Source organism: Aulonocara stuartgranti, assembly GCF_965226115.1.
Source record: "Aulonocara stuartgranti genome assembly, chromosome: 7".
In the NCBI taxonomy this organism is placed as follows: Eukaryota; Metazoa; Chordata; class Actinopteri; order Cichliformes; family Cichlidae; genus Aulonocara; species Aulonocara stuartgranti.
In genome coordinates this window covers 25,613,205-25,628,182 of record NC_138945.1, presented here as the reverse complement: position 1 = coordinate 25,628,182, position 14,978 = coordinate 25,613,205, and the positions used below count along the sequence as shown (strand labels likewise).

Below are 14,978 nucleotides of genomic sequence, written 5' to 3'. Positions count from 1 at the left end.
AAATCCATGTAGTTCATGTACGAGTGACGGCTGAGCACATGAGGAAATTCAGTTATTTACTTTTTATTTATTCTTTTTGAGTAAACAACATTAGTTAAACAACTAATACATTTTTTACATGTTTTTGTAGATCAGGACAGTTGCTTTGGACTCAAGAAAAGCTCCAGACAGAAATACCCACTTTAAAGCATTGTGACAAACTCTGTTTTCTTCTTTATTACCTGTGCTTTGTTTGACAGAAGATTATAAACCACTGGTGTGACAGTAAACGGTTGCACACTGGCAGCTTTAAGTCTTTATTTGAGCTCAAAAATGTAAAATTTCTGAGGCAGTCGGGCACAAAAGGTGTTTCAGTAACAATCCACAAACAGCTAGCTAGGTGAAGAGGCCTAGTGCACAAGCAGTCTAAAACCATGCATAGCTATACTTTGCTGTGGACTTTAAATTATAGAGCATGTCCTGTCAGGTAAACATGACATTGTGCTTTATTTGATCAACATTTCATTGCATCATTTATGTACGCTTATAAACATAAGATTCATTATTTAATTTACCCAACATCTCCTTAGCTGGTATACAATCATGACTTGTTATGTATACATAATAGAGATTAATATATGACAACATGGATGTTAAAGCACTGTATATCTTCTTCAAATGATACTACGATTTTATTTCTAGTATATTCTAGCTATTTACAGGCCAAAACCAAACAGGCAGCCATATTTGTGCATCATGCCCCGCTGTAATAATACACAGTAAACTATAAATAAACAGGTTATAGAGTGTATTTACTACCAATTTACACAAGTGCTTGCCTCCGCACAAAAACGTGAGCAAGTGTAATGTTTTTGAGTGATATGATGAAATAATGTTAATACAACTTAATATTTGGGCTGAATAAAACAATCCCCTGATTGGGGAGTGTTTTGTTTTTTTTAAATCACAAGTGACTGTGCAGGATTTCTTATTGCTAACATAATGCAAATGAACAATTTTTAACATACAAATAACTAATAGAGTCATTTGCAACCATTTTAAGCAAGGGAACAGGTTCATTGGTACTTGCCACAATGGTAAACCCTGATAATGGGTAAATTTAATTTTAAAAACAATTACTCAGTTGAATTTACCTGGAGGTATACCTGCAGAACCGTTTTAATCTGTACAAAATCTTTTTTGTTTCAATGAGGGGGTTACTGGGGAGTTGCTATTCTGTTACATAATTAAGGCTAAAATTGCCACCAGCAGCAATAATATCTCCTGCTGAGGAAAATCCCAAGATTAGCATATTTATACTTACGGTTTTGTTTAAAGATATTTGAAGGGGTACTCTAGGTGCCCTGGGCTGGTTGCCGGTCTGTTGCAGGGCTAACACATGGAAACAGATAACCAACACTCACATTCACCTGCAGCTATTTAACCTTTAATCATCATTTAAAAAGTTAAACTGATGCAGCAACATCCTAAATTTTAGTTCTTGGTAATGGCGGAGCTCCAAAAATCCTGGATCCTACACTGCAACTCGATTTTCCCCTACCTGGTAAACGTTTGCTGCTGGATCCAGACCTTAAAATCAGTCCATTGCAGTTGACTCATTAGGCATTTTGATGTGAAACAGCAGTTTCTCTGGAAGAAAAAGTTAAACCTGTCCAGATGACTGCTGTGGAAGAATGAGTGCGAGTGGGACTAACACTCCTTTCAAGCTGTTTACAAGTGTTAGCAATTGATGAGGGAAGCCCCTGGTGGCAATGAAAATAATATCATGCAATCTAATGAGCTGGCAGTTTTGTCTGATATGAGGCAAAAACCTTTCAGCATCTTCAGCTTAAGCAGACTTTTTTGAATATAGAGTTTTATATAGAGTCCAAGCTGAGATTACACAAATATGTTGTTTTAGTCATTTTCTCACACTCAGGCTCCTCCAGGGTCAGTGAAGACATTATTCAAGTGCTTTCAGTGGGTGTGTGCTGCTCTCTGCTACTGACTTAAATGTAACAGTGACGGAGGTGGACATACTGTAATTTCAAGATTATGGGAGACAAAGCAATTATCTGTAAAAAGATTTGGTGGAGTGACTGTTCTTTAGAGGCCAGTCAGACAATAACTGTTAATCCTTTCAAACTGCAGTTTGTGCAGTTTTGAGAAACAGATTAATAAAGAACACCAAGAAATCATAGGGATTGGTCTTGAAGTCTTCTAGCACAGAAGAAGGCTTTGTCCTGCTAAATTTCTTTTGAAACCCAGCATCACTGGGAGATCTCAGCATGTTGTGCCAGTTTTGAAGAAAATAAGACATCGGTCTTCAGCCTAGAATTATCCCCACACACCTGATCACGTGTACACTAAACTCCCTTTAGTGTACATATTATTCGCAGCTCTTAACTCTCTTATACTGAGGCCATGCATTTTTTTGAAATGCAGATATAACAGAGGAAGAGCAAGTAAATTAGGAACCAGATGTTTTTGTGCTTGAAAATCCCTGGAGAGATTAGCTGTCTCACTCACTCACACATGTACATCCAAACTCATACACACAACTCTCCATCCTTCAGAGTATCCTTAAACCACGAGGAAATGCTCAGCCTGGCTGATGCTGTGGAGCAAGAGGCATGTTGTCCTAAAAGATCTGAGGACACTGGCTCCAGTCTTGTCTTTCTTTGGCCTCCCAGTAGCCGCCTTTGTAGATAAAAATTTTATCGCCTGTCTCGTCTGTCCTCTTCTCAAACCACAGTGGCTGGTAACCCTCAATATCTTGCCCTAAAGACAGAACATATGTGCTCATTTTCAGGATATTGCAAAGTTCTTTCTTCATAGACTCTAAATATTGTAAAATTTGCCAATTACTGCAAGTTTTTGTCAGGTTTTGTCAGCTGTTGACCAAAGCTAAAGATCAATAGTCACTCATTTTATAACAACAGAGCTTTCATCTGTGCTCTTTGTTTCTAAATAAGGAAAAATCTGTTATTGCTATGAGCTCACTGCAAAATAAAGCTCTGAACAGCTGCTCGATATGTGCTGAAGGTTGGCACAAATGATGCAAAAGCCAGAAAAGTCTTTGTCATCACTGTTCTTGTTCATTTCCTTGCACTCACCCTCCTCCAGGGCCTGGTTAGCTTGCGCCCTTCTTTTCCTCTCCAGTCTCTGTCGTTCCTCTAGACGTTGCTTCTGACTGTTGGCTTCATCCCACAGACCAGCCTCCATCAGCCGCTGGTCTGGCCGCAAGCGACTGTCAGTGGGTGCGACGCCCTCTTCTGGCTCATTTAAGGTCAGTGCCAGAGAGGAGAAAAAGTGCATGTTCTCTGCATTTTCTCTGGAGGACGGATTAGAGAACTCAGTGTGACAAAAGATGCAGACCGAGAAGGAGAAATAGCACACCGACACACTCAATCATTAAGATAGAGCACAAAATGTATTACATACGGAAGGGGATATTTCTTCCACAGCAGTTTGGGCGGAAGAGTCTGATAAACCGTCTTTTGTTTCCCTTCGGAGCCTCCGCATCCTTGGCTGCTATCCACTATCTTGGCACTTTCGATTTTGTCATCCCAGGTTCCGGACAGGATGTAATGAGCTGTGCCCTCTCGGTCCTCTACCACTCCTGTCACCTAAAAATAACAAAGAACATAGCACACAAGAAGAGATCAGCCCTCATCGGGGTCTTTAGGTTTTTATTTACTTTCTTTTTTTAAAATCCATTTTAGTTTCAGTTTTTGCTGTTTGAAAATGTCCGACTATGAAACTGCATGTGCACTAGCTAATGACATGCGACTGGGAAGCCATATGAGAATGAGAGCGTGGTTGCATACCACAGAAACAGCATTACTGGGATTTATAAAATATACCTAATTAATATCATTGCCTGTGATAAGAATTTATTTTACCCATGCCCTTACATCCTGCCAGTACCTTAGATGAGCTCCGAAATCATGTGAAAAACAGGTGGACAGCCAGCTTTTCAGATGGGGTCTGCCCGAGTCTGACCCAGCTGATCCTCTTTTATTTCTTCTTCTTTTAATGATCCTGTTTTCCTATTCGTGTTAGTTACTTGTTCTATGTTCTATTATGCCGTGTGAGAGAATACTGATAAGCAGGTTATATAACCTTATTCACTTAAGTGTTTTAATTAAATATGTTTAATCATCTGTTTTGTGTATGACTGTGTTTTTCATATTTGTGATGGTTCGGGGTGTCTGGGGATATCAACGCCCTACCGAAGGGTAGACAGCCTAGAGTGACAGTTGAAGATATTTTCTTTCGGGAGTGATTCAGGAATTTTTTTTAGGAATAGAAAGAAGTTGTCATAACAAGGATGAAGCTGGTTTCTCTCTTTGTGCAAGCAGTCGTTTCCCTCTGATGCATCAGCTCTGGTTAAACCTGACAGCTCAGTCTACTGAGATGTAATTTCCACAACATAAAGTGAAGACACAAATCAGCACTGGAAATTAGTAGAGCTGTTGCTGCTGAACACTGCTGCTTTTCTCCATTAAGGGGGATTTTCGCTGCGTGTTACTGGTTTTAAGGCTGGCAGAAATAGAAAAATAACTCATGGAAAAAGAACCGTGAAAGGCAATTTGGCGTTCCAAAGGGAGATATGCTGCTAGATGGAGTTTTCAGCCATGTGTTTTGGCTCTATGTAACCTCTTGGGTTAGAAGAAAAGGCCTACAGGCCGACTGTAAGACTATATTTTACTTTAATCTCTTCCCAGCTTTCTGGCTGTTGGCTCTTGCTGAGAATATTAATAGAAATATTGCAATCTTTTACTTTTGATATTTCTTTCATCTTTTTTTTAAGCTGTTGTTTGGTTCAACGTACTTAAAATGTGCTTTAAATGTATTTAATTTATCACACATTTTTTGCCACCCCTCCTGAATTTTGCTGCCTTTATGATCTTTAGTGCTTCAACACATCATAGCCCTCAAAGAGAGGTTCTTGTTCTGTTAGTTTGACACTTTGTGCCCTCCTTTTTCTTATTTCTCCAGCTGTAAGGTTGGTAATCCTTGTTTTAAGTAGGTTATCCATTTTTTTCAATATTCAATATTAGTCAATATTAGGAGAAAGTTGTATCTGTTAAAACAGCATTACAGATTCTCTCTAAAGGGCTTGTGTAGCAGTAGACATTCGGCAAATGTAAGACTGAGTTAATGTTGTAGTTGTCTATTAGTTCATCAGAAACTTACTTTGCGTGGGACTTCCCTGGAAAAGTAGCTGTAGGGGGAGAATTTAAGACGACAGGTGTCCTTGGTTGTGGTGTTTACAATGTCAATGTCCCCAGACTGCCAACAAGAAAAAAAACAGATGTGACTTAAAAGTGTACAGTGACTAAAATGACTTTCCTTTATGCTTGGAAAAAAAAGAAAGAAGAAATTTTGCTTTTGTTTGCTGGATGCTTTCCTTATTTCTTAAGGAAATTACTTTCAAATCAGTTGCTGTGGATCCTGTTTAGGCTTACCACTTGTTCAGTTTCCCCAGATTTTTTTAAGGATATGCCAAGTTTCAGCTAATATTGTCACTGTTGGTCCAAAATTATTATTTTCTGCCTGTCGAACTGTGTTATCTATATATTTTTTAATATATTTGACTAAAGAGATTTAGCAAAAACAAATGGAGTACATAGAGATGCAATTTAAATCCCTTCATTCAGGTTGTTTTTTTATCCTGGAGTAATTCATAGGCCCATTTTAACGGAATAAACAAACAAGCATAAAAAATATTCCTCTGAACATGATAAGCTACAAAGACTAGTCCACAAATGAATGACAAAGAATCTAATACATAAAGAAAAAATGTAAAGGACCTTCAGAAAGCTTTGCGAACTGCTGTCCAAGAGGAACACACCTGATCAATCCAGAGCTTCCCTACAATAATATTGTGCACTGTGGAAGTCACTTTGCTCCACACATAGTGGTTTCCACTTGAGTGGAACTGCAGGTGAATGTTTCCTATGGTAAAAAAAAATGCATACAAAACATCACACAGACATTTCAGTGTATTTATAAATCAGATCTCAGATGTAGTAGCATTTGTGCTCATATAAAGTGACTGTCATCGTGAACACTGACTGCTTCTTACCTAACGGCACCACTGAAATATATTTCCCACGAAATTTGCTGTCTATAGTGATATGCTGCCACAGGGTCCATCCTCGCTGTGACGTCACATGGTGGGCAGCAGCTGGTGGGTGATGACTAACCTGAAAGTGAATTGTATCAGCTGGTGTCAGTAGAGCCAATATAAGCACAATATGTTGGGTGTTTGCTCTCCTCTCCATTGTTTATAAAATGTGATCAAAGACGCATAAACGCAGTAATTAAGTGATTCCTTGCCTGCTCACAGATGGAGCGATAACCATACTCATCCAGCCGATCCAGCTCATAAGTCTCCCCCAGCAGAGGGTTGAAAGGCTTGGCTGTGCGATGGACTGTGGTGGAGTAGGAAGAGACAGAAAAGGCAGCCACCAGGCACATCTGCTCCAGGGACGAGTCGCAGCGAGCGGCCCGGTCCAGAAGCTCACTGTACTCCAGATCCTCAGTCAGACGCTGGAGCATCGACAGCGGCTCGTTGAAGTTTACCTGCAATTGCACATTTCATACACATCTAATTAAGTTCCCGCCACATTAAGCTTTGACTAGAGCTCATTAGTGGAGAATGCAGATTTGTCCACTATTTACAGGCATGGGTATCTTCGATAGATCTTTCCCAATGCAATTTTTCATGATGCTCCACAGGTTAAGGGAGTAATTTGGTTTGTCAGGAATACGGCTGCGCCTTGTTCTTCGTAGCTGCATGTGGTTTGCGCCTGAGGTGTCCTGTAGAGAAAAGGACAAGCTAAGATGAATAGGGCTACTCAGTAAAGTGTTTTTCATTAATATCCGTATTCTTGTGACGTACATTCTCATTGTGAGTCCAGTCATTGGGCACGCCTCCACTCATCATACTCTGATTACTTCCTGAGCGCCTAAGTGAAAAAAACAAATATTAAAAACATTCACAAAAATAGCTCAGCGGGTTAGACATACAGTAACTGTGTAGAGATGATGCCTCTCACTTGTGCTCTATGTTACCAGTAGCAGTCACAGTTATGAACGCAGGTGAGTCCTCCATGGCATCGAAGAACTCTGCCTCGTCATTCTCGTCGCTCGCATCTCCCTCCTGGGATCGCGCCACGCCTACGGCAGCAAGCACAGGACAGGTCAGCTGAGAGTCCTGCACATCCTCTACATCCACACAGGAAGTAGCAAATAATGGAGACTAAAAAGACTTGTATGTTTGCTTCAGGTAATAGAACTTTCATTAATACTTGCCTCAAAGCGGTATGAAGAAGTTGTTTAACTATTAGTAGCTTCGTAATGTTTGCTTTGCAGGTTGCTTTTAATTGACATGAGGCATTTCACATAACTAACATATAAAGGTCTTATTTACCTTTATAAATGTTATTTACAGCAGTTAATGATTGTAGGTGTTCTGTGTTCACACTCTGTGCACTGCAAAAAGGCCTTCCATGCTCAGAGACACATACGCACAAGCCCAGGGACGATTAACAAACACTGAAGCTACACTTCAACATCAACATTGGCCGCTTTGTTACTTTTGTGCGCAAAGCTCAGGTTGTAACCATTAACCTGTTAGCATTAGTTATACCAAACAGAAAAAATGTGCTCCCAAAGACTAACATTGATCACAAAAACAGTAAAACATAACAAACTACATCAGAAAAAACAAAAATCACTAAAATAATAGTTTATTTGTTTACTGTAGTTTCTTATGCAGATTGTAGATAAATATGCTTAAAAAAAGGTTAAAGTCTAACTCAAGTAACCTGTCTGTGCACCACCCGTTGAAGAGGCCCATTTGCTCTTCGGTGACACAGGATGTCTGGGAGACAGACAGAGTCTCACCTGTATATGAGGTGGGATTCTCCCTCCAGGCTCTTTCTAAGCTGTTATGCTGTTTGGCTAACTGTTCGATGGTCTCCTCCAGATGGTGACGCTGTTCTCTCTCATGCTGCAGGGCCTTTTGCCACCTCCGACTGTGAGATTCTGCCACGTCCACAAAGTCACGACAAGCCTGAGGTGTGAACACAAAACACATCAAAGAATGCGGGCGGCACCCTCAAGCTCTATTCCCCCTTTGTTAAAAAAAAGCATTTCTGCTAGCCTCCCATTAGAGTGGCTACATACTGGGGGAGAACTGAATGGCTCACATTGATCATAGCATTGGAGGTGATGCGAAAGAGGGTGGCTCGCTCATTAACGGCTTTCACTTTGTCTGTGCTGTCAGTGGATCCACGCAGGTCCTCGAGTTCACTGAGGGAGCGCTGGAGGGCAGCACCATGCTTTCCTATCAGCTCATTACAGGTGCTCAGGTCATCTAGCTTGCTGGCCAGAGTCTTAAGCACCCCTTGGGTTAGAGTACGATCCTCCTGAGGTACTGGGACTTCATCCCCCGAGTCATCTTCAAACACACATGCACAAAAAAAAAAAAAAATAGAGCCAGGACAGAATTTTATTCATTTACTAAAATAGCATCATTAGAGGTTATTACATGTAAACAGAGTGGGTGTTTGTGATGGTGTAGTAAACAGCGCACTGGGATGTAATGGCAGATTGAGAAATGCATTTAAAATTTAGATCGAGACAAGCTGAGAGAGCATTAATGGGGACTGGCTAGAAGAAGATATTAACACTTCACACCCTGATCCACCACAAATCTTCCTCTCTACAACACTGGAAAGCTGTGAATGAACACTGTTGCCCTGGAAACGTAGGTCTGTGCAATCAGGAGGCAAGGCTATTTTTAGAGGAAGAAGGAGAAAAAAAAAGATGACGCACTACCCTTTTCTCCTCTGTCTCCCCCTCACTATCTCTCTCTGTACCCGTTTGCTGGAGTGAGACAAACCATCAGTCTGAAGCTTTAATGGAGGAGTGTAAAGAGACTGGGCTGATTACAAAGCATCATGGAGAGATTTATGACAATGCTTTTACCTGAAAGTATCTCATTTACAGTCCCATTTTCACTTATGGAAAGTTAGGCGTAACAGTTTTTTGTACCTCACTTTGCTTATTTATGTACACACACACACACACACACACACACACACACACACACACACACACACACACACATATATATATATATATATATATATATATATATATATATATATATATATATATATATATATATATATATATCATTGTCTCGTCCCAGGATGAGACAAGGAACATCCAAGAATACATTGGGAAGATGGCCCCAACTAACCGAGTGCTCAGTGAATACCTCAGACAGCAGAAACCCAAGAAAGAGGAGGGAGACGAGGAACCATCATGGAAGGACAGGCCCCTGCACGGTATGTACCACCGGCAGATAGAGGAGGTGGCTGATATCCAGAAATCCTACCAGTGGCTGGACAAAGCTGGACTGAAAGACAGCACAGAGGCACTAATCATGGCAGCACAAGAACAAGCTCTGAGTACAAGATCCATAGAGGCTGGGGTCTATCACACCAGGCAAGACCCCAGGTGCAGGCTGTGTAAAGATGCCCCAGAGACAATCCAGCACATAACAGCAGGGTGCAAGATGCTAGCAGGCAAGGCATACATGGAACGCCATAACCAAGTGGCCGGCATAGTGTACAGGAACATCTGTGCCGAGTATAACCTGGAAGTCCCGAGGTCAAAATGGGAGATGCCCCCAAGGGTGGTGGAGAATGACCGAGCTAAGATCCTGTGGGACTTCCAGATACAGACGGACAAAATGGTGGTGGCTAACCAACCGGACATAGTGGTGGTAGACAAACAGAAGAAGACGGCCGTAGTGATCGATGTAGCGGTTCTGAATGACAGCAATATCAGGAAGAAGGAACACGAGAAGCTGGAGAAATACCAAGGGCTCAGAGAAGAGCTTGAGAGGATGTGGAGGGTGAAGGTAACGGTGGTCCCCGTGGTAATCGGAGCACTAGGTGCGGTGACTCCCAAGCTAGGCGAGTGGCTCCAGCAGATCCCGGGAACAACATCGGAGATCTCTGTCCAGAAGAGCGCAGTCCTGGGAACAGCTAAGATACTGCGCAGGACCCTCAAGCTCCCAGGCCTCTGGTAGAGGACCCAAGCTTGAAGGATAAAACCGCCCCATATATATATATATTCATTTTCTTTGCATAAGCACTTTGAAGATTGAATGATGCACCTGCTCACAATTCTGTGCTCTATTAAAACTTCTTATGCAGTATAAAAACAGACCCATATCTATAGCGAGCAATAAATGCCAAAACAAACAACCCAGCTTTAAGTTCATGTAACTGCTTCCATCCTATGCAATGAAACTTTTCTAGGTCCTGCTGTGCTTGAAAGAAAGCCTTGCCTATGTACGGGACATAAACTACTTCAATCTAAAGGGGCAAAGAAATGAAAACAATCAGGGCAAAGTGGATTAAGAACGTCTCTGGAGGAGAAGATTAAAAATGAGAGGGTGAAAAATCCTTCAGGCATCTGTAATGGTTTCATGACCCACATATATATAGAGAGAGAATAATCGCACTCTGCTGGTGGAGCTCAAGGTGTTAAGACGCTATGAATCTGCGATCTGAGGCCATCTGCCATCCGATGTTTTTATATGGAAGTGCTCGGACATAGAATAACAGTATACATGTAGGGCAGAGGGATACTGGTCTAGTCTGTGCACTGACTGGTTATTTTCCACACAGGACTTTGGAGAGTTCAATTGGTGACTCATCGTTGAATCATTTAAAAAAGAAAAAAGAAAACACCCACAGGTGATAGCGGGAGCATCAATATGGACACAGTGTGGGAGGAGAGAGTTAAAAATCAGGGGATGCACTGTAAGCTTCCTCAGCATGGAAAAACCATTTAAAGTCTGACTGTGTGTGCTGAAAGCCGGCTCCAGGACAGGCTGTTTGGATTCATCCTCACGCTTTCATCTTGTCTTCAACACCAGCGGGAAACATTATTTTTTCACAACACACCTATTTATACATATTTCAGAGGAGCCTAAAGATTTTAGTAATAGCTATTATAAGACAGACAGATGCTGTTCGAATCGACTTTTAGCCAATTAATTTGTCCCGCTAATGAGCCCAGATGAAAAAGCTCACTCGATGATAATCTATAATCACATCACACCAAAAAACACAAGGCACTGTCTCTTCTTACACATGCACACAAGCACATCAGCCACAGCTGTGTGAACGACACATAATATATGGAACATAAACCTATGATGAAAATAATTACCCAAAAACATGGAGCAGCAGCACTTTAAGACCATTTCTGGAAGTCTTAAAATGCATAAAACAGTGTAAATGGGCTAAGCTCTATATTTGAACCAGTATTTCATGTACATCTCACACATCCGAGTTCGAACATTTTACACAACATTTTTGGGTGTTGCAGACATCAAATCGAACTAGGCAACGTACACAGAGACGGTTGACGACGGCTCTGCTGTGCATGTGCAGTAAATTAAAGGGACTGCCCAACTTACTGAACTCCATAAACATAAAGCTATGATTACTAATGCATACATGGATGCAAAAAAAGCATGCAAGCAAATGCACGGCGACTGTCTCACTTCTAATCCTGCCACTGGTAATATAATGAGCAGGCTACTTACAAGGTGACACAGTCACTGAAAAAGGCTGCCCTCGTGTCTTCCTATTGTCCACAGAGTGTATAGTGGAAAAATATTTTCAATGAAAATGCTCACACCCTCCTGCTCTCTCTTTTTTTTTTCTCTTACCCCTCCTGCTTTCAGAAAGGGGAGGAGGAGTCTACAGGAAGGTCATTTCATTCAGCACTCACTGTCGTCATAGTGAAGGAGACGGGGAGGGAGAAAGGAGACAGCGTGGTGGGGAGGGTAGGTGGCGGTAGCTGCATGTGTGATTCTGCATTTGTGTAAGACAGAAAGATGCTCTATTTGTCTGAAGGTAAAAAAAAAGGGAGTATTAGAATGATCATAGCTGAAGGTGAGGTGTAATTTAATATGACAAGATTAAATACAGCTTCCTCTTTTTACCTTTAATCACACCCCTTGCCCCCAACGGACTGTTCTCATAAGGACATACTGAATAACACTGCCACCTTGTGTCCTTCTGTTTACATAACTATAAAGTCAGCACAGAGAATGTGTAGAAATCTAATATGCATTTAGGTAAATGGGTCTTGGTTGTGTCAGCCTGCATTCATGTTACAGCTAAAATTAGTTTGACTGCTTCAGAGCTTCTCGGCTGAACCATGCTGTTCCTTTAAAGTGCAAATTCTGGTGTGGGTGTTTTTGTTTAAATCTCCCCCAAAAAACCCAAACCCCAAAACAACAACAAAAGAAACCCATAAAATAAAGGTACATGACAGAACAGTAACACTAACACTACACTAAAATTTACTGTCCAAAAACACGAATCACAAAGAGTATAAAATGCCTGTCTCACCTGAGTGATGCATGAGGAGAGTGGCGTTGGCTTTGGCCTGTTGCAGTGCTGACACCCATTTCTGGCACTCTCCCTCGGAGGTGGCCTTCAGGTGGTAACTCCGGCCTCCGCTGGTTAACACCAAGTGGCAGGTGTCGCCCACCTCGATGTGCGCCGTCGCCAGGGGAATTGTTCCCCGACAAGTGTGTGCCATCTCTGCCTGAGTCCTGAGGGGAATAACAGCAGCGTGTAACAGCAGAACAAAAAAAAAAAGGCAAGAATACACCAGCCTCTCTGCTCAGCTCCATGCTGATGTGCCCCATTTACAAAATGGAGCAGCTCCATTTTTGACTTATTTCAGTTTTAAAAGAGTCGCAATAAGTGTCATACCAAACAAGTTTAAGTTTCCCTCAGGAGACAACTCTGGACAATATGTACTGTAGGTTAACAATGACAGCTTTGCCTTGCATGACTTACAAGGCTAAATTTCTGTCCATTCGTCCGCCCGTTCGTCTATCTATCTATCTATCTATCTATCTATCTATCTATCTATCTATCTATCTATCTATCTATCTATCTATCTATCTATCCTCTCTGTCTGTCTGCCTATCTATCTACATAGAGACTACATATAAAATTATATGAATACTATGTTATATATTATTAGTTGTATTATGCTAGGGCCAGTCCCTCTAGAAAGACTAGATTGCTGTTCACTAGATAGATATTTATTACCTTATTATATATAATAATGTAATAATTAATATATCTAGCACTCTATTATAGAATATAATACTATAGAAGACTTTTATGATATGATATTTCAAGAAATATGAATTTCCTGTTGGGATCAATAAAGTTATTCTTAGAGACAGGCAGCATCTATCTATTTATAGATAGATAGACGTAATAAGTGCTATTAGACACCATGTTTAAACTTATATAGTTTTTAACATCGTTCACGGGTCATCTCATTGTAGTTATGACTCATGTGATTTTCATTTATTTATTTATTTAGGCTGCTGTTACTAAACCTCTTCCTCCAGATAAGGTATGCAAAAAAGTTTAATTTCCTTTTAAATAAAACTAATTTCTGACATGCTGCTAACAGCTTCCATTATTATTTCTGATATTATTAACTGAGTAAATCACCGTCACCTGTAGTAGGACAGCAGGCCGTTACTGAGCACGAACCACCGCCTCTGGTAGCCCTTCAGGTAGTTGGTCCATTTAAAGAGCCAGCCTTTGTGGGTATCCACGGACGGGAGGTGCAGCCCGGGCAGAGTCGGGGAGGGTAAACTCTTCACCAGCTCGTTCATTTGCCCCTGTCGGCCGGTGCTCCGGCGGGATGGACGGAGGAGAGTCGGTGCAGTTTCAGTGGACTTGCTGCCAGTCAACAGCTGTACCGATAAGCTAGCTGCGAGTGAGCCAGATTATTGCACTGCAACACTGTACCCTTCGCTTAAGCTACTGCCTGCTTGCAGCTGTGTGGTGATGAGGCAGTGTGCCCCTCCACCCGGAGACACTTTGAAAATGTCGGCTGTTTCAGGAGCCAGGGCGGAACAACAGAGCATACGAAACTACTCAGAGGTTGCACTTTGACTGCGTGCAGGGACAGAGGCAGAGGATGTGAAGGAGGGGGGGTGATGACGTCCTTCTCGCAGGGTTGTAGCATAAGGATGCGGGTTTGTGTGTGCGCGCGTGCGCGTGTGGCATATGGCATATTTCTACATCGCTGCAGAAAATCATTGCAAAACCACCGAATCACATTTACAGAAGTCTTAATTTAGAAATTGTTGTCGGGGTTGTGAGCTCAAACACACTCCGGAGGCAGAAGTTTTATAATTCAGAGTTAAAAGATTACTTCCTCTATGGGCCCTCAGGTGCACTGCGAGCGTGACGCCGAAAGAGGACACCGTTGCTTCTTTACGTGCCTGTCAGGGGCGTTTCCAGAGTTTATTAAATGGGGTGGGACTGCTTTAACAGATATTCAAGCTTATATGCAGTCCTCTTATTTTATATTGAGTATGTCAAGTAGCAGTTTTTGTTTTCTTCTTCTCTTCTGTTGTCACTTTCTGTCTTATGTTGCCTTCTTTGTGATTTGTCCTGTCTACTTTCATGCCACCTATATTGAATATAATCATAGACTTCCTTTATTCGCAGATCATCGTCTGCTTTTTGTAGTCCAGTGTTCTTTATATTCCTTCTGTGCTTCTGGATGTTTCATAGCATTTACATGTTGCTTGCTCCTCATTTGGATTGTTTGTTGATGGTGTCTGATTCCCTGTATGTAACCACTGCCTGTTTTTGATTAAACTTCTGGATTTTTGGACTCTTATTCTGTCTTAGAACAATAAGTGGGTGCTCTTGCTCCTGCAATGCTTACAGAATAACAGACCCTCTTATTTAAATACTAAGTAAATTCTACTAAAATGATAAATGCATGAAAATTATTTTTAAGATGAAGGTATTAATTTTTTGCATTTGCCTTCTAATTAAATACATACTCAGCAGCATTAGAACTGCCTTAATTCTTCACAGAATAGATTCAACACG

At 41.3% G+C, this 14,978-nt stretch overlaps 1 protein-coding gene across 1 annotated transcript; it reads right to left on the bottom strand.

The window, feature by feature from the left end:
- Positions 1-272: 272 nt before the first annotated feature.
- osbp2a (oxysterol binding protein 2a) lies at positions 273-14,842 on the bottom strand. Its single transcript, XM_082542268.1, has 14 exons — positions 13,581-14,842; positions 12,444-12,649; positions 8,205-8,455; positions 7,900-8,068; positions 7,050-7,170; positions 6,893-6,959; positions 6,673-6,810; positions 6,328-6,573; positions 6,074-6,194; positions 5,840-5,943; positions 5,182-5,277; positions 3,424-3,608; positions 3,096-3,313; positions 273-2,760 (listed from the first exon to the last, which is right to left on the bottom strand). The coding sequence occupies exons 1-14, from the start codon at positions 13,739-13,741 to the stop codon at positions 2,621-2,623; spliced, it is 2,223 nt and encodes a 740-aa protein (XP_082398394.1). The 5' UTR covers positions 13,742-14,842; the 3' UTR covers positions 273-2,620.
- Between the last annotated feature and the right edge of the window lie 136 nt (positions 14,843-14,978).